Genomic DNA, 25,325 nt, shown 5'->3' on the forward strand with positions numbered 1-25,325 from the left:
TACACACTAACAAGAGCTGCCTGTCTGTTGTTGTCATGATTCATCTACTGCCCAACATGCACTAAGTCAAAGTCACGTTAACAAAAGGCTCTTTGTGTTACTTTTGCAACCTTAATATTGAACTATTAGAAGATGTTATAGTCATGGCAGCAAGCAACATGTAGTGTAGTTGACTGTGAACACTGCTTATGACTTGTTTCTGACTAAACTGTGACAAGGTGAGTGGATGTTGCCAACACTTTAATACACAGTATATATATAGTATATGTTACAAATGTTGCAGAATTAGAAAGACAAGGACATTAACCAAACAGGAAGGGTTTGATTAAAGATGCTATCCAGTTGCATGTTGGGAAATGGATTGTTTTTGGAGACTGTGTATCTTTGCTCCTGCAGCTTTCAATCTGACAATTCCTTTGAAAACATACCAATGCAACTTAATGAAAGTGCAAAAGAAAATCGCTAAAACACACCTTTAAGCAAAATACGGAAAGGAAAATACGGCACATAAACTGTGTGTTTGATCTATCTCTATGTACATTTTCAAGCCATTCTAAGCCATCACTGCCGAGAGCGACAAACTTCCAAAATGGTCTTCTTTGGCTGGAATTGAAAAGGATTCTGAAATGATTATATAGAGATGTTTCAAGTTGTCTCTCTCCTTCTCACTCACCCACACACAAACACCTAGTAGCTCTCTTCCTGTCTCTTGTATTCTCAGTGGATACAATACAAGATTGAGTTCTTTTGATATCCTACTCTCTACATCTCCCTCCGAGTTTGACTGCATGACACGTTTTCTTCTGATTGTTAGGCCTCTTTGCGAGCACAGCACTGACTGAATCAAACGTGAATCTGAGGGTCTCATTTCAACAGCAATTTACAAGTAGATGTGGGCTCTTTACAACAGCACCAAGGGCAACTATTGTATAGATCAGGACACATTATAAAGTACTATGGTGATTTTCACAAACTCAATGTATATCTCAACAATACAGACTGTTACAACAGAGTTTGCCTTTAAAATTCATTTTGATTTGACTCATCCATGTCTCCCCAAGACTCTGACAGAAAAGGTTTCCTATATACAAAGTCACTCTGCTGTGAAGGAGCAAGGTTAGAGCTTCTGCAGAGATGATTTGCCATCCTTCATTCTAATCAATAATCCAAAATGTTAAATTCAAGAGTTCACAGATCAATGCAGCTTCTCTAGTGAAAAGGCCAACCAGAAAGGGAAGAGCGCATCCTCTCTTTCTTGGTAAATAGAAGGGCTTTGCCTTTTTGTTGGCCTGATCATGTAAGACAAGACTAATCATCTGGCATGAATAAAATATGACTGTGAAATTATTCATCTTTGGGTTGTAGTTTCAGATTTTTATCTCTGAACGTCTCGAGAGAAACACTGTGCTGTGCCTTTTTCCAGTGAAATGTTGGGTCTACTTCTTCAGCAGTATTTCCATATTCAGAAAAATCAATGCCGAACCCTTTTATCTTTCAGGAAAAAAAAATCCATCAAGTAGAAAATGGATGGTGCTCAATCCCCCAGACCTCCATCTACCAGTGGTGAAGTTCTTTACTGGATCCACAGTGGCCCTCTCTCAGATCCTGCATCTTGTTTCGATTTTGGTTTAGTCAGGATCACTTAAGATGACTCGATAGAAGCCACAAGCTGGCTAGCACAAACAGCACTTTTAATAACATTTAATTTCAACACCACTTGCCAGTATGTGATTGAAAATAACTTCAGTCAAAATACATGTTTGCTCCGCCTCAGGGTTAAACAGCTCAAGTTGCCTCATTAACCCAGTTATCAGGAGTTTCGAGCTGGAGTCAGTGTACTTTCCCTCACTCCCTTAAGAAATTGTTTATTTTTCATTTAGACTTTGCTCATGTCCATGAGCAGCTATTACATCACACTCCTGCCCCCGCATCTTTGAGCCGGGGTCACTAGCAGTGCACTGGCAGCCCTTCAGACTGCTCTCAAGCCTCCCAGGGCCAAACCACAGCTGCTTCGTCTTCAGATGCTGGTCTGCAGCTCGCCATTCAGCAGGGCAGCATTGTGAGTCTCTAGGTTGGCGTTGATGATCACGGCTTCATTCACCATCCTGCTCCTGTCCGCCCTGCTGTCGCTGCGCTCGATCTCGTCCAGGCCCGCCACCTTTTTCAGGCAGAGAACGTTCTGAAAGCTCTTCTTGAAGTTGTCCGACAGGAAGGCATACAGGATGGGGTTGGCGCAGCTGTTGGCGTAGCCAAGCACCACCACGAAGTCAAACGTGCTCTTCACTGCGGAGGTGGGGTTGATGGAGCTGGTGACGGAGGTGACATTGAAGATGTAGAAAGGCAGCCAGCAGAGGACGAACACGGCCACCACGATGGACACCATCCTCGTCACCTTACGCTCTGAACGCTTGCGCTTTGTGGAACCCACACGCATGCCAGAAGATTTCACCTGGTGAAGGGAATCACTGTCAATGGCTTGAAACCACAACACAGAATCATCAAGAAACTAAGCTGACATTTTAGGATATATGCTTTTTCAGTTGCATTAAAAGACTCCAATATACACCACCGTTCAAAAGTTTGGGGTCACTTAGAACGGTCCTTATTTAAAAAAAAAAAAAAAAAAAGCATTTTTTCAATGAATATAACGTTAAATCAATCACAAATACAGTCTAGACATTATTAATGTGGTAAATGACTATTCTAGCTGGAAACGGCTAATTTTTAATGGAATACCTACAAAGGGGTACAGAGGAACATTTTTAGCAACCATCGCTTCTGTGTTGTAATGGTACATTGTGTTAGCTAATGGTGTTGGAAGGCTAATTGATGATTAGGAAACCCTTGTGAAATTATGTTAGCATGTGAATAAAAGTGCGAGTTTTCATGGAAAACATGAAATTGTCTGGGTGACCCCAAACTTTTGAATGGTAGTATGTTAAATATGAAGCTATATTCAAGACTAAGGGCAGTGATGTGGGTTTTCATGAAAACACCACATACAATAACATGCAGTTAGCAATACTTTAACTATTTCATTAGTAAGCTTTAACAAACAAGGTATAATATGGTAATTAGTGAGCTTTAATGAGCTGTTCTTTCTACTAATCTGAGTCAACAGGCTCTGGCTGAAGCTTTATTTTTAGAGGGCAGACAGGAAGGTGGTATTCTCATGTAACTCCTTGCAAGAAAGTGAATAAGTAAATAACTAAGCAAGGTAAATAACTTTGCATATTACCTCCAGCAACCAGCAGAGCTGCTGCTGAAGAAGAATTCTTTCACAGTATTCATTTATTTTACATGGCTTGTATTGACTTTAATTGAAGGCTGTCAGGCCTGCCTCTGCAGGTTCTGGGTAGTGCTCCTCCCTCCCTTTGTTGTGTTTCCTTTTTAGGAATGTGTGGCACTGAGACGGCGGCGGCAGGTGTAGGAAATCCTCATCAGTAATCAGCTGAATTGGGAGCAGACACTGCAGAGCCAATCAGCTTCAACTTCTCCACCATATAACCAGACTCTGCTCTTCATTCTTTGCTGGATCGTTGATGCTACTAGTTAGTGCTGACTGAGTCATTCTACCTTTCCTTATTCTTGTGAACTCTAGTAATTGTGGTTTTCTCTTGTCCCCTCTCAGCCTGGACTGCCTTTTCCTCGTGTGATCACCTGCCTCTGGGATTTCTGGATTCACCTGCTCACCAGCCAGCCGGTTATCTACTGACCCACCTCCAAGCCACCGCTTCCACCTTTGGAGCCTCAGCCCCCATTCTTCCTAGTTGCTGGCTGTGCACCAGTCCGAGCTGATCGGTCAGACAATTAGTTTTTAGTTCTAGTGGTTTGCCTTACGTTTTTGGAGCTCTTAGCTTTCCTTAGTTATTCCAATTATAGGTTTTGCATTTGAGATCAGATTTGCTTGTATATAGTGTTTACTTAAGAATTTCTGGTCAAGTTAGTCATAGTCCTTGTTGTCACTTTGCTTATAGACAAGTTCCTTAGTTTGCAGTTTATTCTGATTCGTATGAAGTACGCCATGAGCCTTTTTAGCTCTCTTGTTTGAGTATGTCCTTAGCTCTTGCAGATTCTAATATTGACAATTTTAGTTAAGAGTATCTGAGTTCTCCTGCCCAGGTTATACCTGCCATGGGTCAGCTTCAGTCAGTTGAAGTTTTCATTTAGTCCTCCTGCCATTAGAGGTGCAGTAGGTCTTTGGTTTTTGTTCCTTAAGTAGTTCCGTTTACTCTTCGGGGTTTTTTTTTTGTGTACTGAAGGGATTTGTAGTTTCTGTGCACTATTGTATAGTGAATAAACTCTTGTTGCTGCATTTTGCTTGCCTTTCTCTCTCATTTCCTGCGCCTGAGCTACTGAGTGAAACCTTAACAAAGGCTACACCTGTATCAGAGTAAATCATGCTGTTTGTTCATTTAAATCTGCCTGATTGTTGGGGTATTTTGTACAAAAATAAAACATTATCAATGCTCTCATTTTCTGTTTTTGTGCTATGATTGAATGGTACCATTGGAGCACAATGGAATCTACCGCCTCCCAGACCTCATCGCACAACCACATTGCGTTTTATATCATACTTGTAACCATGCAATAATTTATTGACTACATTATATATAAACTATTTGTAAAGCATTAATAAAATGGTAGCCTAACGGGCTATTATAAGACTGTCTTTACTTTCATATGCTTTTAGCCATTCATGATTTTACTTATTCATTCATTTATTTATTAACTTCCAGGCTATAATTAAGGACCAGTGCATACATAGACACTACACACACATCCTCTGGGTCAGTTGGGATTTGGGGGCAGAGGCACATTAAAAAGTTACTTGAAGCCTGTTATTCTATGTTTAATGTGTATATATATATATATATATATATATATATATATATATATATATATATATATATATATATATATATATATATATATATATAAAAACAAGATTGACAATAATACACTGGCCAGTGCCTCCACACATGTATGTCTCTCATGTGTGTCCAAACCCTCCCAGACTAGTGTGTACCATGAATTATTGCTTGACCAGATGTGCTATATAATACATAATGTAGGTGTGATGTACTGCATCCATGGCTAGCTGTAGGCTATTTCCCCCGATGCTAATGGTATAATCCAATCACAAGTGCCAAACGCAGAAATGGAAAAGGAGAATAATGAAATTTTCTTTTTTTTTCTTTTAAACAAAAATCAAATCATCAAATATAAAACCAGAGGTAAACAGTCAACAAATTAAGCCGAGAGACAATTAGTCCTTTGTAAATAATTAATTGTAAGTTTTTGAAAAAATGATAGGCCACGGAGGTGCAATGGTTAGCACAGTTGCCTCACAACAAGAAGGTTCTGGATTCTAATCTGGTGTTTCTGTGCGGAGTTTGTATTTTCTCCTTGTGCCTGCATGGGTTCCTGTGCTCTGGGTTCCTCACGCCATCGAAAGTCATGTATGTTAGGTTCAGTGGGGACTTTAAATTGGCTGTAGGTGTGAGGGAGAGTGTGAATGGTTATTTGTCTATGTTAGCCCCACATATTGCTCAGTGTCAGTCCCTCTGCAACCTTCTACAGGATGAAGCAGGTACAGTAAATGGATGGATGGAAACTTTCAAACTCATTTTTCATTTGATTTATCTTGATAGTACAAAGAAAACAAAGAACTGTAAAGAGTTTCACAGACACGAGAAAACTTGCGTCCTTTTATAAAGGTTAGTATTATTCTGTAGAGTGATGTTCTCTTTTATATATAGCATACCGTATATTTGCAAGTCAAGAACTCTTGAAATGTAAAAAATATTCACCATCCACAGCTTCTTTTATGAGACAATGGCAAATACTAACAGTACAGACTGGGCATATCCCAGTGAAGTGTTTTTGTTTTGTTTTGTTTGCCTCCAATCTGATCTGAGTCATTAATTATTTTGTATCTGTCATCACCAGATAAAATATTCCTACTTCAAGTATTGTTAATTAGTTGTAGTACCTAGTTGTGCCACAAGGTGGATGCTCTTACTATTGAGCACAGCGTCAGTCAGAGGAGGCAGGCAGTTCCATGTAGGGTAGTAGAGGGCATTGTGGTTTGACTATTAAAGGGGCACCATGATTTAGTCTTTTGTGACCCTTATAACCTCATGTAGTAAATCAAGCCAAAATCATTCAGAATAATATACAAATGTCTCAGTGGCACAAGTAACAGCTGACTGTGGCCTGGGTAATCTTTCCGAGACTAAAAACCGCAATATCAGCACAGGACAAATGTGCGTTGTGTTCATTTTGTATCTGAAATTATTCAGTTATTGATTAGTATTGCTGCATTTATAAAGAAGACTATTCACATTTACAACATCTGTGTGACAGCAGACACAAACAGAGAACTAGTTTGTACTGACACCGATCGGTTAAAATTTGCTTTGATCTAGAACATCCCTACAACTAACTAATGTCACATTGGGATTTTAAACTGATTAAACTCAGTTGCTCATCTGATTCCATCAAGTGACCAAAGTACTTTAAAAATCTTGGTGATATTTCTGTATTAGCCATAGACAATACTGACATGGCTTGGAATTAAGCACATGGAACAGGAAATGCAAAAGCAACACATGCAATGGCAGACTCTCACCTTGACTATAATGAGCAGGTAGCACAGACATATTACTGCCAGCGGGAGGAAGAATCCAATGAAGAAGGTGTAGAATATGAAGGCTGTGTAATAGACATCCTGGGGCTCTGGCCACACGATGCCACATACTGGCACTTTGTCCAGCCCACTGAAGATCATCGTTGGTAGGATGACTAACAGCGACACACCCCATACTGTGAAGTTGATTAGTTTGGCTACCCTCGGCTTCCGCCATTTTGTGGACTTAATAGGGTGGACCACAGCCAGGTATCGATCGATGCTCATGACCATCAGGCAGAAGATGCTGGTGAACTGGTTAAGAGAGTCTGGGATTAAGTGGAGAAAGAGAGGGAGCAGAGGATTGGAGAGAGGAAGAAGGTGAGGTGAGGTTACATGTTGCATATTTAATATCTAAGGTTTGATTTTTTAAAAAAATCTAATGAGCGGTGATTAGAGTGAAACTTAAAATTTTTAAAGAACCCCTATTATGCAAATTTATAGGTTTATCAGTTTATTTTTAGAGTCGCCTAGAATAGGTTTACATGCTTTAATGTTGTAAAAACACATTTACTTTCTCATATTATCCAAACATTATCATTTTATCTCCTGTCTCTTCTGAAAAGTCCAGTCTGATCTGATTGGTCAGCTGTCTATTAAAACTCATACTTTTACTCATGTGCTAACATAATTGCACAGGGGTTTTCTAATCATCAATTAGCCTTTCAACACCATTAGCTAACACAATGTAGCATTAGAACACAGGAGTGATGGTTGCTGGAAATGTTCCTCTGTACCTCTGTGCAGATATTCCATTAAAAATCAGCTGTTTCCAGGTAGAATAGTCATTTATCACATGAACAATGTCTAGACTGTATTTCTGATTCATTAAATGTTATCTTCACTGAAAAAAAACAAAAATAAGTACATTTCTAAGTGACCTCAAACTTTTGAATGGCAGTGTACATGTCCACAAGCACTTTTTCAGTTGCAGCTGAACTAACTTTACTTTTTTCTGTTGCAACCAGAGTAGATAATAATTCCAGGATGATTTCGCTCTTGAGGAACCTAAAGCTCCTCTTTGGACAGTGGAACTGTTTCTACTCTCTGCAGTGAACCATTAGCCTTCTGCTTTACACCCACCTACAGTCATGATCACCCTGCACAGAGCCTCTCCAAAGGGCCAGTGGACCAGCGCCAGCTGCAGGGCGATGAACGGCAAGCTCATCATGCACAGAACATCTGCCACTGCCAGGTTCAGGATGTAGATGTTGGTCACCGTCTTCATTTTGGCGTATCGGAGGATCACATAGATGACCAGGGTGTTGCCGCACAATCCCACGGCACACACCATGAAGTAGATGAAGGTGATGACCACTGAACTGGTCTTGTCTTGATGAGGCTCCCTGGTCTCGGTGATGTTCTGGTATTCGGACTCATTCCCTTGGATGTAGCTGTCATACAGGAGGGGCTCGGGGATGGAGATGTTGGGGGAAGCTGAGAGGAAGGGCCACGGATCCAAGGCCATGATGGCTGAGAGGATTTTCAACTATCACAGGGTTCTAAGTGTCTAATGCTGGTTAAAAGGTGAGGGATGAAGGTGTGATCACAGGAGGAGTCAAGGAGTATAGTGATGGTAATTTTAATGGATCTGAATCACATGCTTCAAAGCATTTATTTTACTACCCAAGGCTGTAGAGATATGGTTAAAGGGACTTCAGGGAGTTCGTTCTTAGATAAAAGAGCCGGGGGTACTGGGAATTGGAGGATTTGTGATTTAAGGGTCTGGGACTTTGGGGATTGGGATGACAGGGGATTTTCATGTATAATGACCCACAGTTATCACATCCCAGCAGGACAGCGACAGCAAAAGAACAAGATGGATCTATGGGGAGAGAGCAGAGTGAAAACATAGTAAGGTTAGCTGGAGAACAGAGAATATGTCATTTGACTTCAAGATCCATGGCAACAGTTGTAAGGTTACCTAACATAAGCGTTTGGTATCTGTTGTTCCAGGTGAACCTTCTAAGTTAGGGGATGGGGATGTTAAAAGCCTCAGAACAAAGGTGAAAACACCTTAGGTCAGAAGTTTATCAATTCCTAAGTGGGTCTTAAATCCTCTCACAGGCATGCCATGGTGTCTGTGATGCTGTCTTTGTTTTAATAAACCTTTTATATATAAACAAGACGGTGTCGGTGGAGAATTTCTTCCCCATCTTCACATCATCGCTACACAAGAAGATACAACAAGCGCTTTCACACCCAGACACAATCAGAGTTACATCTAAAATATTCTCTCTTAAGAATACTCCAAATTATACTTTCCCATGTTCAGTTCTTATTCCCTCTAATGATCCCCAATACAGCTTATTCCTCTCACAGCAAGAATCTGGCAGATCGAGATGTGGAGGATGTGGGCAAGTCCAGATTTTATGATGTGCAGTTTAATAGAAAAAAGGGGGATTTGGGGGTTAGTTGCTGTAATAACAGCCACCACAACATGTAAAATCACAGATAAACACACACATTTGCACATAAATCAGGCAAACATAGGTGTAGGTGACACCAAAGCTTATCATGACTTCTGCATTACAGTCATATTAATATGTTTTCCACTGTTGTACATGTATATGCTGATATCTATTGAGTCTTATCTACTCTTCTGTCTTTTCCTTGCTGTCTAAGTCAGACTGTAAATCCTCTAATGCAACACTGAGCCCAGTAGTTAGTCCATGTTGGCTGCATGTGTGTATGCCTTCCCCACCTATGCATACATGTAAAAAGGTACGCCTGAGCAAAAGAACCATGAGGGCACCGCGCTACTGAAGACAAATGTTTATTCAATTGATCTTGGGGGACAAACAGCTCTGATACTGGAGCAGGATCACTCACTCTCGCCCTGCAGTGACAGCGTCTGGCTCAGTGGGGACAACAGTCCAACTCCTGCCCTTGTAATTTACCTGAATTACGCGAGATTAGCACGTAGACATTTAGACTGCCTTTGGAGGTAATGACAATTATGGTCATAAAAGATTAACCACAAGTATTTAAGCGATAAGGAACATAATACTTGTGCCTCTAGATTATATGTTTAGATTTTTTTTTTGCAGTCATATGGAATACTTTCTATTTTATTTTGTAAAAGGTAAACACAACAACAAAAGACAAATGAGCAATTGCCAGAGCTGGAAGGGAAGTCATCACACAATGTGTTTTATTTCTCTGCAGTGAAAATAACCAAAGGGAGTCAAGGCTAGAGCAACAAGTCTGGTTATAAAAATTGTTTTTTTTGTCATTTTGTCATTGATGAAACCCATAAACACTCATCTCTGTGTATCAGAGTTACACATTTATTTATTCTTTTCCAGGAAAATAATCATTTCCTAACTTGACTTTGTTGCTTTCTTTAAAATGTGCAGATTTGTAAAGTTTACACCCTCTATCCTGCTACCTGCTGCAACTCGAGCACACCAGCTCACTTACAATTCTGCCACAACACTGTAAAACAACTCTACGCTACACAAGTTGTAATACTAGAGTAATTTAGCCATACGTGCTCGAGCCTGAAATCTGTTCAAATAATGTTATAGATCATCTAACCCTGCAAGCTGACAGAATTAGTTTCTTGGATTTGTTACGTATGCAAACCCAGGAAGTCTGAACACGTGTTTTTGTCATTTGTATGCTGCAGTTTTCAAAGCAGAAATGCTCAGCCATTGCATAGACTGTGTATTACATGCATGATGCGGTTTCTAACATATATATTAAAAAAAACACCATGTGCACATGTTAACAAGGTAGAACACTTGATTTTCATAGGAGGCAGAATTAGGATCCGACAACTGCATGGAAGAAAACATCTGCAGCAGAGCTTGCATCAGTCTGCTTTCGTAATCTGCTAAATAACTTAAAATTCACTAGTTAAAGATTCATTGCAGAATTCAAGAGGCCAAACTGAGGGTAAGTTTAAGGCACAATGCATCATCACAAATGGAAAAAAAAAGTGTTAGGCATAAATATGGTGAAACTGTATCCTTTAAACATGGGTTGATGTGGCAACACCTGTGGTTGCTGTTGGTAACAGCAAAGACAGAAATGATGACCCCTCCACTAACAATAAGAACCGCTGTAAAGGGAGGTCATTCTTGAATCCTAATACACTGAATACTTTGGCTAAGAAGTTAATGAATGTTGATTTCCCCAAAATGCAAAAAATTATACCTATGAGTGAAAAAAAAATCTTGCATGCACAAAAATAATGGGAATTAGAATTTGCAAATCCAATACTGGTGGAGCCCTATTATTAGGCATAGTTGCCTGTAAGGGTGAGAGTGAGTCAGAGAGAGAAAGGATATTCAGTATTATTGGCCTGCAGGAGTAAACTCAGGTAATTAGTGTGCAGTGTCAGTCTTCTTTGTGGTTTGATTATAAAGCAGTGTAATTGTGTTCCTGGGTGTAAGAGGAGATATAGTACTATTACAGCTCTTGCAAATGGAAAATCAAATTGCAGGATTGCTGTCAGGAGCTGCTCCTCAGCTCAGCATGTGAATAGATGAAGTGATTTGAGTGGAGCAGCAGCAGCTCGGCTTGATCCAGCCTCACAGTTAACCTGCAGGTGTGTGCGCTTTGTCCAGCTCAACGGGAGACTTTCAATCACACCGAAGTGAAAACACTCCTCCAATAATGATCAGGTTGCTTTCTACTCAAGGACACTTTGACATAACATGGCTTCTGTGCGCACCAAACCTTTGACCTCTCAACACAAACCATTTAATTTATCCCACTATACAAAAGCTCTGTGTTTGCTCTCATCAGTTTATCCTGTTTGTGTATTGGAGTTGCACCTGTTTCAGTTACTTTTCTGTGCAAAATTGGGCTCTACGTTAACCAAAAATGCAGAGACTTTGAATCACGCGCAAACCACGTTTGGCATTTAAATAGCAGTTTTCATATGTAATCTGGTACCAAAAACTAAGCAAGCCGCTGCGACATGATTTCGCCAGTGCGCGTACTTCATTATAGGTTTGATTTTTTTTTTTTTTAAAAATGGAACTTTTACAGAATAAAATAGATCTGACCATGTAAGGATCACATTACCGTGCGCACAAGCGAACCAAAGTCCACACAGAAATGCCTACGGATGAGGAACACCAATAAAAATCAGCACAACATCATATTTAGTCTTTTCCATCACTTACTCTTAAACAGAAAACTTCCTCCTCATATCACGTCCATAATGACAAGTCGTCTCTCAGCGGAGAATACGGAATCCACCTGGTCCAAAGCGGCTCTGACCTGCTGGAAAGCTGCATCCTGCCAGCCTCTCCATCCACCTGCTCCGACGGTGTTACGCACGGCGCTGGCGCTCAGCCGCCCCCTTGCCGCCTTTAACCAGAGCTGCTGATTGCACTACACCTCTCAGGTCATTTTGATCTCCAAGAAATATTCCCCGTTTGGTAAAGAAAACTTTGGCAGACCCCTGCTTAAACCCGGGATTTTTTTTTCTTAAAAAGGAGAAGAAGAAGAAAAGGAAAACCGGCGTGCGCTCAGAGTGCGCTGCGTCCAACGAGTACAGCCTTGGCACCCGATGCTCCGCGACGAGTCAGACGAAGCGACAGGACGCACGACTGCACCGAAAGAGAGAGAGAGAGACAGAGAGGGAGAGAGAGAGAGATGGCCAGAGCGTCAGATTAGAAACGCTGAGCGCGTCTCTTCTTGTGCGTCTTTGTGCGGAGATGCGCTGATTTCCAGACACGCATAATGAGTTGGCACTTTTTTCTGGTACCTTTTCATTACAGACTTTAATTCTGCAACATTCTAGATGCAAACTACACCAGATGAGTTTGAATCCATCAAGATAGACCAAATTACCTGTGGAATATCTATATATGAAGCGCATACCTGAACTCTGACAGCTGCAGTGCCAAAATGTTTGTTCTCCTTTGTCCTCCAGATGCATCAGAAATAATTCTTTCGTGGATTCTTGCAAAGCACACCAACAAGAAGGGAAATTAACCCCAAGATGCTTCAGAAAATGATACCACAATTAGATTGTCTATTCAAATTCATCAGCTTCCACTGAAATTACTTCAAGTGTTACCAAGGCCTCATACATGCAGAAAACCGTCAGTGATGACATCCGGATCTGAAGGATGAAGCCAATCCAGCAGCCAGTTTTCTGTCTTCTGTCGTTATATAAAGGAGGAGTTCTCAAGCAAGTGCAGATGAAGGGTATCTTCCATGACCCCTCTCAGTGGAGAGCTCCATGAGAAAATGTCCTACCACTTCTCTCAACATAGCAACAAAAAAGTGCAGCTATTCTTATACCAGCTGTTGTTCTATGAAAGATTAATAGCCTATTTGTGACCAAAATAATAGTAGAGACTGGGGATAGTTATAGTTGGGAAGCACGATTAAAAAACGAAAGTTGATAGAAAGAGGTGTTCCGAGGGAATCTTGTGTTTGGTTACTCAGAACAAAGAGCTCCATCAGTGTCAATCAGTATGCAGCCAGAGGGGTTATTGGTTCTCATGTGTGCTTGCTGTGTTTGAGGTCAGCAAGTTTTCTGGGTGAGTTCATTATTTTCTGTGTCACAATGAGCCGAATCAATCCAGTCACCTTTTCAGTTGATCTGGAAATCATTAACAGCACAAGTGACACTGTAGCCTTCTAATATCATTGAGGTATAGTTGAAGATTTTCTTGCCAGGATTAGAAGACTTATACTGCTTTTGCATATGAACACTAAATATTTAGCAGATAACAGATGGGTAACAAATTAAAGGAAAAACTTGAACCCATGACCCCTACAGGGAGCTGATCTGGTCATCCCTGTTATACTGTTGGGACAATTTGCTGGCATGCTTTGGATCCAGTTGTCCCCTTAGAGGGAAGGGCCACTGCAAATCAACACTAAGTCAATGAAACATCCTGAGAGGGTTGGCCTCTTCCAGGATAACAAGGCTCATCAATAGGGCATGAGGGGTCACTAAATGGTCTGATGATTATGAAATGGTCATCTCCAGATCAGGGTTAGATTTGGATACACTTTATTGTCATTTCACAGAGTACAAGTACTAAGACAAGAAAATGCAGTTCGTTATTTAATCATAAGTGCAAAAGAAGCAGTAAAGTACATTATATGCAGTATGGTAGTATGTTACCGTATAAACAAAATAAACAGGATAAACAATGTTTATTATGACTTCACAGTCACCAGATCCCATGACTTTTCAGTACCTAGAGGCTACATCCATTCTTTAATTTACAGTCTAAAACAGATGAGGTTGGTCTTCATCTGCATCTATGAAGCTCAAGCCAACAGTTAGTAAGTTCAGAATCAGAATCAGCTTTAATGGCCAAGTACGTACACAACATACAAGGAATTTGGTTTCGGCTGTTGGTGTCACCCTAGGAATATGTAAGAGAGTAATAAAAAATAAAGAAACTATAGAAAGAGCAACGGGGAGAAAAAAATAGTAACAAAATTAAATATTTAACTTAACATAAAGACTTAAAAATGAAAACAGAAACAGCTAGCTAGACTGAGTCTGAGAGTCCTGGAATCTACCTAACAGCACCTCTAAAGGTGTCTTATTGTGTATACTATCCCTATGCAGGTTAGGCTCCAGCTGTTGTATAACCTATTTGACAAAGTTGAGTCTGCCAGTGTGTTTGTGTGCTTCTGTCATGGCTGTGTTAAGAAGTAGCCGATACTAGTGGATATTCCCTTTGTGCATAAGCCAAAAATGCTGTAAAATTTATAAATACATAATGTCATTATATTAAGTTGCCCTTAATTAAGAATTTATAACAGAATAAGTAAAAACCAACTGTTCTTGTATATCATCATGTGCTGTCAGCAGCTTGCCTGAAAATTGATGGCCTGTGGGGAAAATGCTTTTTGGGCTGTAGGATTTTTTTTTTTCATGACAAAACTGTAAGTGGCTACTGTGCAAATTTAGCAGTAAGAGTGATGGCATATAATAGTTGCTGGGCAACCATCAGACACCTCAGGAAATTACTGCAATGAAATACTCAAGCACATAACACCCTAGTGGTTTTCTGATGGGCAATTTTAAAGCTTGGTGTGGTGGTTTCAGGTGGAGCCATCTTGGCGGTGCCCAATTCTTCTTCACTACCAGCAAATTCAAAAATGAGCAAACAGGTGGAGCTTCAGTGGAGCAGAAGCAGGCAATGCAAATGTCTTTGGGCCATTCACTGTCCTGTGACAGCAACTACACTACTCATCAAAGGTTTGGTGTCACTTAGAAATATAACATTTTAGGATATATGCTTTTTCAGTTGGATTAAAAGACTCCAATATACACCACCGTTTAAAAGTTTGGGGTCACTTAGAAAGGTCCTTATTTTGAAAAAAAAGCACTTTTTTTCAATGAAGATAATGTTAAACCAATCACAAATACAGTCTAGACATTATTAATGTGGTAAATGACTATTCTAGCTGGAAACGGCTGTTTTTAATGGAATATCTCCATAGGGGTACAAAGCCCCATTTCCACCAACCATCACTCCTGTGTTCTAATGGTAGATTGTGTTAGCTAATGGTGTTGAAAGGCTAATTGATGATTAGGAAACCCTTGTGCAATTATGTTAGCACATGAATAAAAGTGAGTTTCAATAGAAAACATGAAATTGCCTGGGTGACCCCAAACTTTTGAACGGTAGTGTACCTGTTGCTCAAAGCTGTTACACTCTATATTCTGCATAACTTTAGGAATTAATACAATTAAAATGAGTGAGCTGTCTGAAAATTTACCCTGTCTAGAGCTGATCATGAACAGGAAAATTAGTTACAGAGACTGCAACTGTTTCTTGTAACACTCTGTCAATCTGTTTGTTTCTGCTGTAAAGTTGGACATTTTAACATGGAGGTCTATTATTGAGTAATTTTTAAGAGCCTGCCTCAAGTGGTAATTTGTGGAACTGCAGTTTGTGGTACTTTATTTGCATCATCTTTATTTTTAGCAGTCGAGGTTGCTGCTTGGCAACACCTCATAACACTGCCAACTGGAGAGATTAAACAAAGACATGATATGTTTCACTTCAGAACTTTCAAAGTGCTGGGAGGCAGATTCTGCTACCTTTTCACACAGGCAAGCTATCCGTTTCTTTATGTAAAGCTAAGCTTCCAAGCTGCTGGCTTTTCATTGAATTCAAGTCATACCATTTTCCTTTTTCCTTTTCTTTGAGTCAATTCCACACTAGTGGTTGCATCATTAGTATACTACAAATAGTTGAAGCAAATACAGGGTTTTGAGCTTGATGTCTCCTACGGTGAGCACTATTGATTGTGTGACAGCGGCAAAAAGAGCAGCGATTGGTTTGAACGATAAACAGGTTGTGTCATTTTTTGTTTTTGTTTGTGATAGACATTGGAAAAAGCTGAAGAAAAAATCTCTTTACATTAATATCGGCAAAAATACAAAACCGTGTCAGATAGGCAAGGAAGAGCTGGAAACTGTCACTATATAAATATCTGGAGAGGCTGGTTTTGAGAAAAAGCATCATTGAGGACAAAATTATTATTTCCATCATTGGTCGCATGTGTATGGGACCTATTCCCACTACTTTAAATGCATGTTGTCAGAAAAATTAATTAAATGACAATCTAAATTTTCTGATGTACAAACCTTTAAAAGTGCAAATATTATTTTGATAAGTGTGATGGACATAATGTTTGTAATGGCATTAACTTAATATTGTGTGTAATTTAAACTCACATTTCTGCATTATTTGATTTAAATCTAAATTCAAGTTGAGAAGTTTTAAACTGATAATACAAATATCTTTGATTGTGGCGTTACAGCTAATTCCTCCAACTCAGCCTAGCTTGTAGGTTGAACAGAATTTCATTAGAAGTTGTCTTTATCCTATTGTGTTTTTTTTTGTTTTTGTGTGTTGATTGCTGTGTTAATAGAGCCATGCAAGTTCATTTTGCAGCGTTTAAAAACCACTTTACACTACACCTCAGAGGCTAATTAAGCTGTTTGCTTTATGAGGGATTAGCAGAGCATTTCAAAAGTGATGTCAGTATTTTAAATCAATCTAATCTACTGCTCAATACGACCACCCACAGAGTATCCCGCTCAAAGAAAATGATTAAAGAGAATGAGAAAGCTGGAGCTTCATTCAATCATGTGCTGTTTGTTGGCTGCAGTCTCATCAGAGCACGTTCGAAATACACTATATTGTGCCTATTGACACATGATACACAGTGTAATGTGTCTCAGACTTTCTCTGTGCACAAACACACATACAGCCTGGAACACTCATTGGTCAACGACTCTCTAATTGGCCTTAAACTCTGACACAGTAAACATGAAGCCTAGTTTGAAGTCCATCCATGATCAGGCCTAAAGATCAAAAGCAGAGATCAGATAGTTTCTCACTCTCCTGTCTTATAAACAATACACACAGGAGATTTTACCCGTATTATCCATGCAAACAAAGGAAACTGTAATTCTCTTGGATGCTTTCATTCATAATTGTATACTTTGTGCTGTGAGATCTGTCAAAACCATGTGAATAGACACCGATGTACGACTACAGCTGCTGTTGTTATGCTACTGATGCATTGTTTTCACCATTTAGACAAGGCGTTACTGGAAAGAGAGAAGCAACGAGAGAAAAGTGTCACACCGTGTTCGACTCTCGTTCCCTCTGCAACCCAGCGGCTCTTCCCTGTTATCCTGTCAGGAGCGATTCTTTTGCCTTCTTTTCAGCCGCCTTCACATACGCTTCATGGCTCCTGGCGCAAATGTGACTGATTCTATATTGCTGCAAAGTGAAGAACCTTGAAAGCTGTGTGCTGGAGTCAAAGTAAGCATTCCCTGTGACTGAATTTGTCTGCTGCTTATCACCTTGACTCTCAGTGACAGAGCAGCGCTGTAGCACATATTCTTGCACAGTTCATGCGATGCCACTAATGCAGAGCGCAAGAGCCAAAGGGGCTCCACATCTACGAATCACCTGGCCTGGAAAAACAGAAACATATTGTTCCTCAAGGTCAAAGAGCTTTGAATATTTCTTTGAATTTTATTTTTTTCCTACCTGAGTTTTTGTGACAGCAAGAGTAACACAAAAAAGACAATGTCACCTCACAGTCAAAGTTCGCTGCTGCTTGGCTAGAATAGGAAAAGGTTTGCTTTCAATGTGCATTCATGCCAGAAATGCCCTCTCCACATATTTATTCATTTTTTGGCTACATAAATGTTTAAATGATTTCAGCATTTTGTTTTTTAGTTGTTGACTGCACAGATTTGTCATAGTGCCATTATTTCTGCTCCCTGATCTTTGTGCATCCACTGTTTTCTCCATTTCCTTTTTGTCTCTCAGTTGTCCTTGTTTGTCCTCTCTGGATGGCTGCATTCCAATACCCATGCTTCACAAAAAGATTCAATATGTCCCAATACATAGTATGTCCAATGCCAAATATCTTTGATGTCCTACTACACTACCGGTCAAAAGTTTTAAAATGTCCCAATTTTTCTAGTTTTTATTGAAATTCAAGTAGCTCAAGTCCAATGAATAGCTTGAAATGGTACAAAGGTAAGTGGTGAACTGCCATAGGTTCATAAAAAAAGGTAAGGTTACCCAAAACTGAAAAATAATGTACATTTCAGAAATATCCAAAAAAAGTCTTTTTCAGGAAACAAGAAATGGGTTAACAATTTAAATCTGTTCTCCAGCAGTGGAGGTTGGTTAAGCCTTGAAAGTTGGTGCTATCAAATCCTACAGGTGTCCCAACTTCTCTTGATTACTTACAACCCCCTTTGTCTGCATAAAAATAGCGTTGGAACACACTGTGGCACCATACCCTCGAGACCATTATTTGAACAGTCTTGTACTGCAGAAAGTAGTTTGTTGCTATAAAAATGGTGAGGAAAAGGCAATTAACAATAGAAGAGAGACAGACCATCGTAACACGTAAAAATGTAGAGCATTCCTACACAGAAATTGCGAAGAAAGTCAAGGTGTCAGTGAGTATAATTTTCTTCACCATCAAAAGACACACAGAAACTGGGGGAAACTTTGACAGGAAAAGGTCTGAAAGACGTAAAGCCTAAACTTTCTCAGAGTCAACAGCTTGGTGATAGGCAGCTCACAGGAAAACATAAACATAATAACTGCATGTTGGTGGGTTATCTCTGTCTAACGGTTCATTGGTTCTTTTAAAATAAATATAAATATTAGTTTCATGATCTGGAACATTTAAGCATGAGAAATATGTAAAAATAGAAGACATCTCAGACTTTTACACAGCACTGTATGTAGGTTGGTGTTTTGATCTTTTTTCATCATTTTGTTAGTTTTATTTCACATTTCATTTGATTAATTTCAGTGCTTTTTATTATTTCTTTAATTGTTTAAAGTGTGGTGTTGCAAACCACTTTGTAGTCACGGAATTTTATATGTGCACCCCTCCACTCATCTCCACTCATTTGTGTGAGTGAAATTCTGACACTGACGCAATGGCTTTCATCAGATAATGTGATGAAATGTAGGTGTCAGACTGGAGATATTTAAAGGTGAATTTCATGACCATGTCACACTGTCTGCTCTGTTATATCTGCAATCTCCAGCTCAGTTTCAGCTATTGTAGAAGTCTAACATTTTTATGGAAAATGTGACAGTTGGAAAGATGATAGGAGTTCAACGGTTCAGGAACACTTGGCATTTGGACAGCAGATACAGGCAGAAAGATAACTGAACATTAGTTACAACAGATTTTATATTCAGACATCTCCTTCCTGAATGCTGACGTTATTTTTTGCAATGTAAAAAATTATTTCTTTATCATTTTGTGTTCATGTATCGAAAAAGAATAGTCCTAAAACGTGGGTCTTCAGCTTGCTTTGCTATAGTCATTGCCAGTGACTCAATTCATTTTTGCCATTCATCAAGAGGCTGAAAAAAAGTTAATCTCAGGTTGTTATAATGAATTCTGTGGATATGTCCTAAGAAGAAATCACAAAATGCCACAGTGAAGGTCATTCACACATTCTTTCATAATAGATAGTTCAACTTGGTGATGTAGGGGATACTTGTAGGAGTAGCTTGCTCTGTAAGGGACCAAAACAGGCAATCAAATGGCTAACATGTTTATTTTACTGAGTAAAGAAGAGACAGTTTATAGTCAAATTGGGCTTAGCCTCCATTTCCTTAGGCCAATCAAATGCTTGGCCTAAAGCAATACTGGAGGCTACCTGATAGAAATTTACATTTTGAGCCGGCACTACACTACTACATAGCAACAGTTCTTTTATTTTGTGCAGATTTGTGGGTAAAACCAAGGCTTCATATGACGCTGTACAGACTGGACTTAGGCAAAAAAACGAAAACAGTGTCTGATTCAAACCGCTACATAGACACAGCCAGCGGGCACAGTGCCGGCTATCTGAATTAAACATTCTTGTCTCGGCGTTGTGAGCTTACATAAGAAATCTCCACTCATCTAAACATGCGATGACATCATGACTGCTGAAAAGCGTGTCTTGGGTATAAAACCTTCAAGGCTGTGCTTAAATATTTCTCAGAAAGTGAATCATGCTTAATGACAAGTGTATTATCTGCTACTGTGTGATTTCTGTGGTCAATTTGCAAGTTGGATGTGTCACATGTTTGAATGGGCTTCGCGGTCACATGGCTGGTACATTTATGTGAAGTACCATTTAATAAGCATATGCCATCACTCTGACTGAGCCCTTTTATGATTCAGAACTGGAGGGTTATCAAGACCCACAGTTGTAATCTTGTAGCCTTGTGTGGAATAAGTACAAGATTGGCAGATGGATTGCTGGAGCTTTTAACACCTATGAAAACCCCATTTTAATAACATAACGCTGGCAATTTGATATACATTATAGTGTCATTCTGCTTCTCTGTGTTATTGTGTTCGCCTTTTATTTTGTTTTTTTTTATTTCAGTTCATTCTCAGCTGAGCAGCATATCAGTTCGGCTCTGCAGATAGGGGCACGCATACAAGAAAAACAATTTCCTTCTTTTTGGCTGTAGGAAATATTAATAGTAATATGAATTAAACAGTAGTGAGACAGCAATTCTGACTCTTCCATTTCTGAAGTCTGAAAATGACACTTTTTGTGCCTTTTAATGCTGTAGACTGGCAAAACAGATGCTACTGTCCTTTTGGAATTATGTGGGTGTTTGTCATTTTGTGTTTTCATTATGGTATGACTTTGCTCTTGACTAATAAGTGACAAACGATTAAGCAGTGCAAATATGAATAAATTCACGAAGGTGATTTTTTTCTTTCAAATACTTCTCACAGAAGACAAAAAATAAAGCTAATGGTGGTATTTTCCCTTTACAATTCATGCGTTGTCCAGAAAACAAGTACACTCCTGTGCAATTTCACCAAAATGAAAAGCAAAGCAGAGATACTCAGCTGGAATGATTGTTTTTTGTTTTGTTTTTTTTTTCTATCACAGTACAAAGCCGTCAACACAATCAAAAGGTTTGTTGTTGAGCACAAAAGTTAATTCCTGACTTTTGAAGCAATAGCCTTACAAAAATAGATCTTAAATAAAGGTGATGTTGTTGTCACTTGATAGATTGAAAGGTTTCATGTTGATAGATGTTATAATTTGCCCCCTTTTCAAGATCATTTCATATCTCCGTCTTCTTCAGTTGAAGTCATTAATCAGATGACTTGACACCAAATATAAAATAAGTTGGAATTAATCTGACAGCAATCAATCATATAGTGCAAGCAGGAGGGTACATGTAATTCTGTAATTCTATAATTAAATGTTCAGGACAAAAAGGAAATGGGACTCGACTTGATATTTGTTGGTTTTGACTTGAAACTTCATCTCTACTTTCAACTTGCGTATTGTTTTTCTAAACTTGGGTTTTTAAGACCTGTTTGGTCTTGATTTTTTTTCTTATTGTGATACTTGTTGGTCTTGACTTGTGGCTTGAGTTGGGACTTAAGAATTTGTTTTTCTTAATTTTGGACTTGATTTGAGACTTCTCAGTCATCACTGGATATTTGTTAGTCTGACTTTAGACTTGATTTTAAACTTATGGATTTTGATTTTGGTCAGGTTTCTCTTGACTGTGGACTGAAGACCTGTTGTTCTTCATTTGGGACTTAACAAGAGACTTGATAATTGTTGGTCTTGACCTTAGATATTACTTAGGATTTGTGTGTTTAGACTTGGGACACACTTGTCTTGACTTGGGACTTAACATTTGTTGGTTCTTATATGGAATTTAACTTAGGACTTGTTAGTTTTAACTGGGGACTTGATACTTGATGGTTGACTATAGACATGGGACTCATTGGTTTTGACTTGGGATTTGTTGGTCCTGGAGTTGGAACTAGATCTTGATGTGCCTTTTGACTCGGAACTTTAGAATGTTGGTCCTAGTATGGTGTTTGACCAGGGCTTGTTGGTCTTGACTTCACGTGAGTCTTATTGGGTTTGAACGGAGACTTACTTTGTTCCACCTCTGGTTAAAAGCCTAAGAATGAGCTAATCATTGGGCCTTTGGTGTAGTCATCTTGTCAAACACCAGTTTTATTTGTCAAAGAAAGGAAAAAAATACGACACAGAGTGAAAATAAAATACTTTAGCAAATGTACATGCTACACTTAAAAAAGTTCAGGTTTTCAGAACTTGGACTACAAAATTGAAAGGAAGTTGCAGACTGTAGTATTTGTTGAACAGGCAGCCATGTGTACATGCTGCAGCTGATCTTTATCCAGGACATTCATGTGATTATTTGTGTCAATCTCCAGATTCTGCTGGAACATGACAGCTACTTTCACTCACCCCTGATGTCCCAGAGAACTTTTAGATGAGAGAGAACAGCAAATATCTGGCTGAACTGAGTGACGTCATCCAGGCCCTCATTGATCCTGTGACATGTTATCAACACTTTGTTACACTGAAGTCTAAGAGAATATTGACAGTGAACTAGAATTACAGTCAAGTCCAGTATACACTGTACTATATAAAGAATATAACGAAAGAGAGGAGAGAAAAGGACAGTTAGAGAGACAGAAAGGTGGAGCGACTGAGAGAATTTGTGGTAATTAGTAAAAAAAATTAAAGCTAGCAGAGGGCTAGTTTTTGCCAAAATCCCACTGATATTGATCAGTAAATGGTCTTTATTGCAGAGCTTGGACATTCATATAATGCTTTAGAAAAACAACATTTTACAGAAAAAGCATTTTCTCATTGAATATATTCACTTTAGGAAGCAAAGCAGCTGTGTGGATGACAGTCACCTCCACAGAACATTTCATCAAGACTCTGAATAACTGACAATAAGTCAAACTGGTGCTTAATAACAAAACCAGTTATACATTGGCTCTGAGGAGAATCGAAATGTAGTTCTGTGTTAGTCACGCATCGCTTTCTGTTAGACATGAGCACCAGAGTGAGAGCAGTTTTTAGGGTTTGAAAATTATCCGCTATAAGGATGGTGTGCAGGGCACTGAAACTCACATAATTTCCACTTATCAAAGCTCAGAGGTGAGTCATAAAAGTTAATAGACCTCTTCAGTCCACTCACATCTTCCAGCCTTGTATCACGAAATGCTGAACGTGCATACAAGATCGGTTCATGCTTCTGAAAGTTCGGCTAAAAGCTTTGACACACACCAAATCCCAAAACCCATAAAAAATGTAACCGCGTCCTGGAAAGAAACTTCTAAAGTCAAATGGGGCCAAGTATTGGAAATGAAGCAGAGCAAAACAATATTCAAAACAAACTAAATGGAAAGATGCAGCCATGGTTCAACGTCTCCCGTTTGACCCCAGTGTCCAGCAGACCTGACTGACCTCCAAAGTTGAGGAATCATTGACACGGTATTGACTGAGTGGATAGCAGCTGGCAGACATAGACAGAACATAGAGGCCAGGCTGTTTTCATTCTGTAAAATATTCCCTCTGAGTGCACAGTTTAAGAAAAATATGAGCAAATTACTCAGCAAAAACAAAATATCCCCTCTTCAAAAGGTTCCCTGGAGAGAAGAACCTAACCCACTGCAGTGTTTGAGTTCTGTCAAATAGCGAATGACAAATAACCCTCCAAATAGCCCGACTGTTCTATTTTCAGTGTTATTTTTCTTTGACGAATATGAGTGTCTTTGTCACGCTGTGCTGCGATGATCCGGGAGTAACTTTGATGACAAACCAATGAAGCAGCCGAGTTGCAAAGCGATAACTGACACGGACAGCTGGGAGTCTAATTCAACCCAAACATGATAGTGTCTTCTTATTTCTGTCATTTTTTAACAGTTTAATCAATATTTGAGTTATTTCCTATGCCCTGTCAAAGCACACAGCAAATATTTAGATATTATGATGACAGACTAAACCAGCAAGCGAAACCTGTGCAAACACCATTCCTGCTCACGCTCTAGAACTTTCTGTGGAGGATGTTGATCTTTCTTAAATGGAATAAATTCTACTTTGTTTGAGTTGATGATGAAAATGTTATACATCCGTGTCTGAAAAGAGGCAATTACAAAGGATTTAAACTGTGTTCCGAATTATTATGCAAGTAGTATTTCAGTTAAATCAACAATGTTGTTTCTCCTGTCTGATAAAAACACTGATATCAATTTCAGACAGGCTTGATAATTCATTTAGCAGGTGAGTTTAATTGAAGGGAAACTTCTTAAGGAGGTTGTTCCACATTATTAAGCAAGTCACAGGTTTCATGCAGTATGGGAAAAAAGAAACACCTTTCTGCAGATGAAAAGCATGAAATATTGCAATGCCTTGCAAAAGGTATGAAAACACTGGAAATTTTACAAACACTTAAGAGAGATCGGGGCGCTTGGATAGCTCAACTGGTTGAGCAGGAGATCCGTGAATAGAGGCTTGTCCTCGACGCAGCGGCCTGCATTTGATTCCCACTCACGGCCCTTTTACTGCATGTCTCCCCCCCACTCTTCTCCCTACTTTCCTGTCTGCCTCTTCACTGTCCCTACCTAATAAAGCCAAAAGACCAAAACAATAACTTAAAAATAAATAAAAATAAAATTTTAAAAAAGTTAAGAGAGATCATCGTACTGGGATAAGACACGTGTGTGATTCTGAGCACAAATGGGTTCATTCAGATAAAGGTGTATTGAGGAAGATTTTTGTCAAGCAAATACATTGTATGAAGATAGCAATTGTTAACAAGCCACTGCTGAGCAGCAAACAGATATTCGAAGCTGCTGGTGCCTCTGGAGTCTCAAGAACCTCTCGATGCAGGATCCTTCAGAAGCTTACAGTTGTGTATAAAGCTGTATTTCGGCCACCACTAGCCAGTGCTCACAAGGAGAAACAATTGCAGTGGGCTCAGAAATACATGAAGACTGATTTTCAAACCATTTTAATCACTGTTGAATGCTGTGCTACACTGGATGTTCCAGATGGATGGAGTTTTGGATGGCTGGTGGACGGCAATCACGTCCCAACAAGGCTGTGATGTCAGTAAGGAGGTGGTGGTTTTAGGCTGGAAAAAAAACATATAAAAGATTTCCTTTTTTCAATCCTTTATAATAGGTGAATACTTTGAAACTCTGTTGTGCATAATAGTTTGGAACGGTGTGTTTTGAGTTATTTAAAAAAAATGCTGTTGTCAACATCTGAAGCTTTGTTTAATAAAATATAATTGTTGAGGATGAACAAAAATCATACCAACTG

The 25,325-nt window shown here is 39.3% G+C and overlaps 1 protein-coding gene and 1 long non-coding RNA gene across 2 annotated transcripts; one reads left to right on the top strand and one right to left on the bottom strand.

Moving 5' to 3' along the window:
* Nucleotides 1-223: 223 nt before the first annotated feature.
* Nucleotides 224-12,258, bottom strand: LOC111571608 (somatostatin receptor type 2-like). Its single transcript, XM_023274862.3, has 4 exons — nucleotides 11,830-12,258; nucleotides 7,775-8,516; nucleotides 6,635-6,960; nucleotides 224-2,449 (listed from the first exon to the last, which is right to left on the bottom strand). Exons 2-4 carry the CDS (start codon nucleotides 8,157-8,159, stop codon nucleotides 2,018-2,020), a joined length of 1,143 nt encoding a protein of 380 aa, XP_023130630.1. The 5' UTR covers nucleotides 8,160-8,516; nucleotides 11,830-12,258; the 3' UTR covers nucleotides 224-2,017.
* On the top strand, nucleotides 2,445-4,473 carry LOC129347431 (uncharacterized). Its single transcript, XR_008599541.1, has 2 exons — nucleotides 2,445-3,551; nucleotides 3,632-4,473. It is a non-coding gene; the product is annotated as an uncharacterized LOC129347431 (long non-coding RNA).
* Nucleotides 12,259-25,325: the final 13,067 nt, after the last annotated feature.

This window comes from Amphiprion ocellaris, chromosome 18 (assembly GCF_022539595.1).
Source record: "Amphiprion ocellaris isolate individual 3 ecotype Okinawa chromosome 18, ASM2253959v1, whole genome shotgun sequence".
Lineage (NCBI taxonomy): Eukaryota > Metazoa > Chordata > Actinopteri > Pomacentridae > Amphiprion > Amphiprion ocellaris.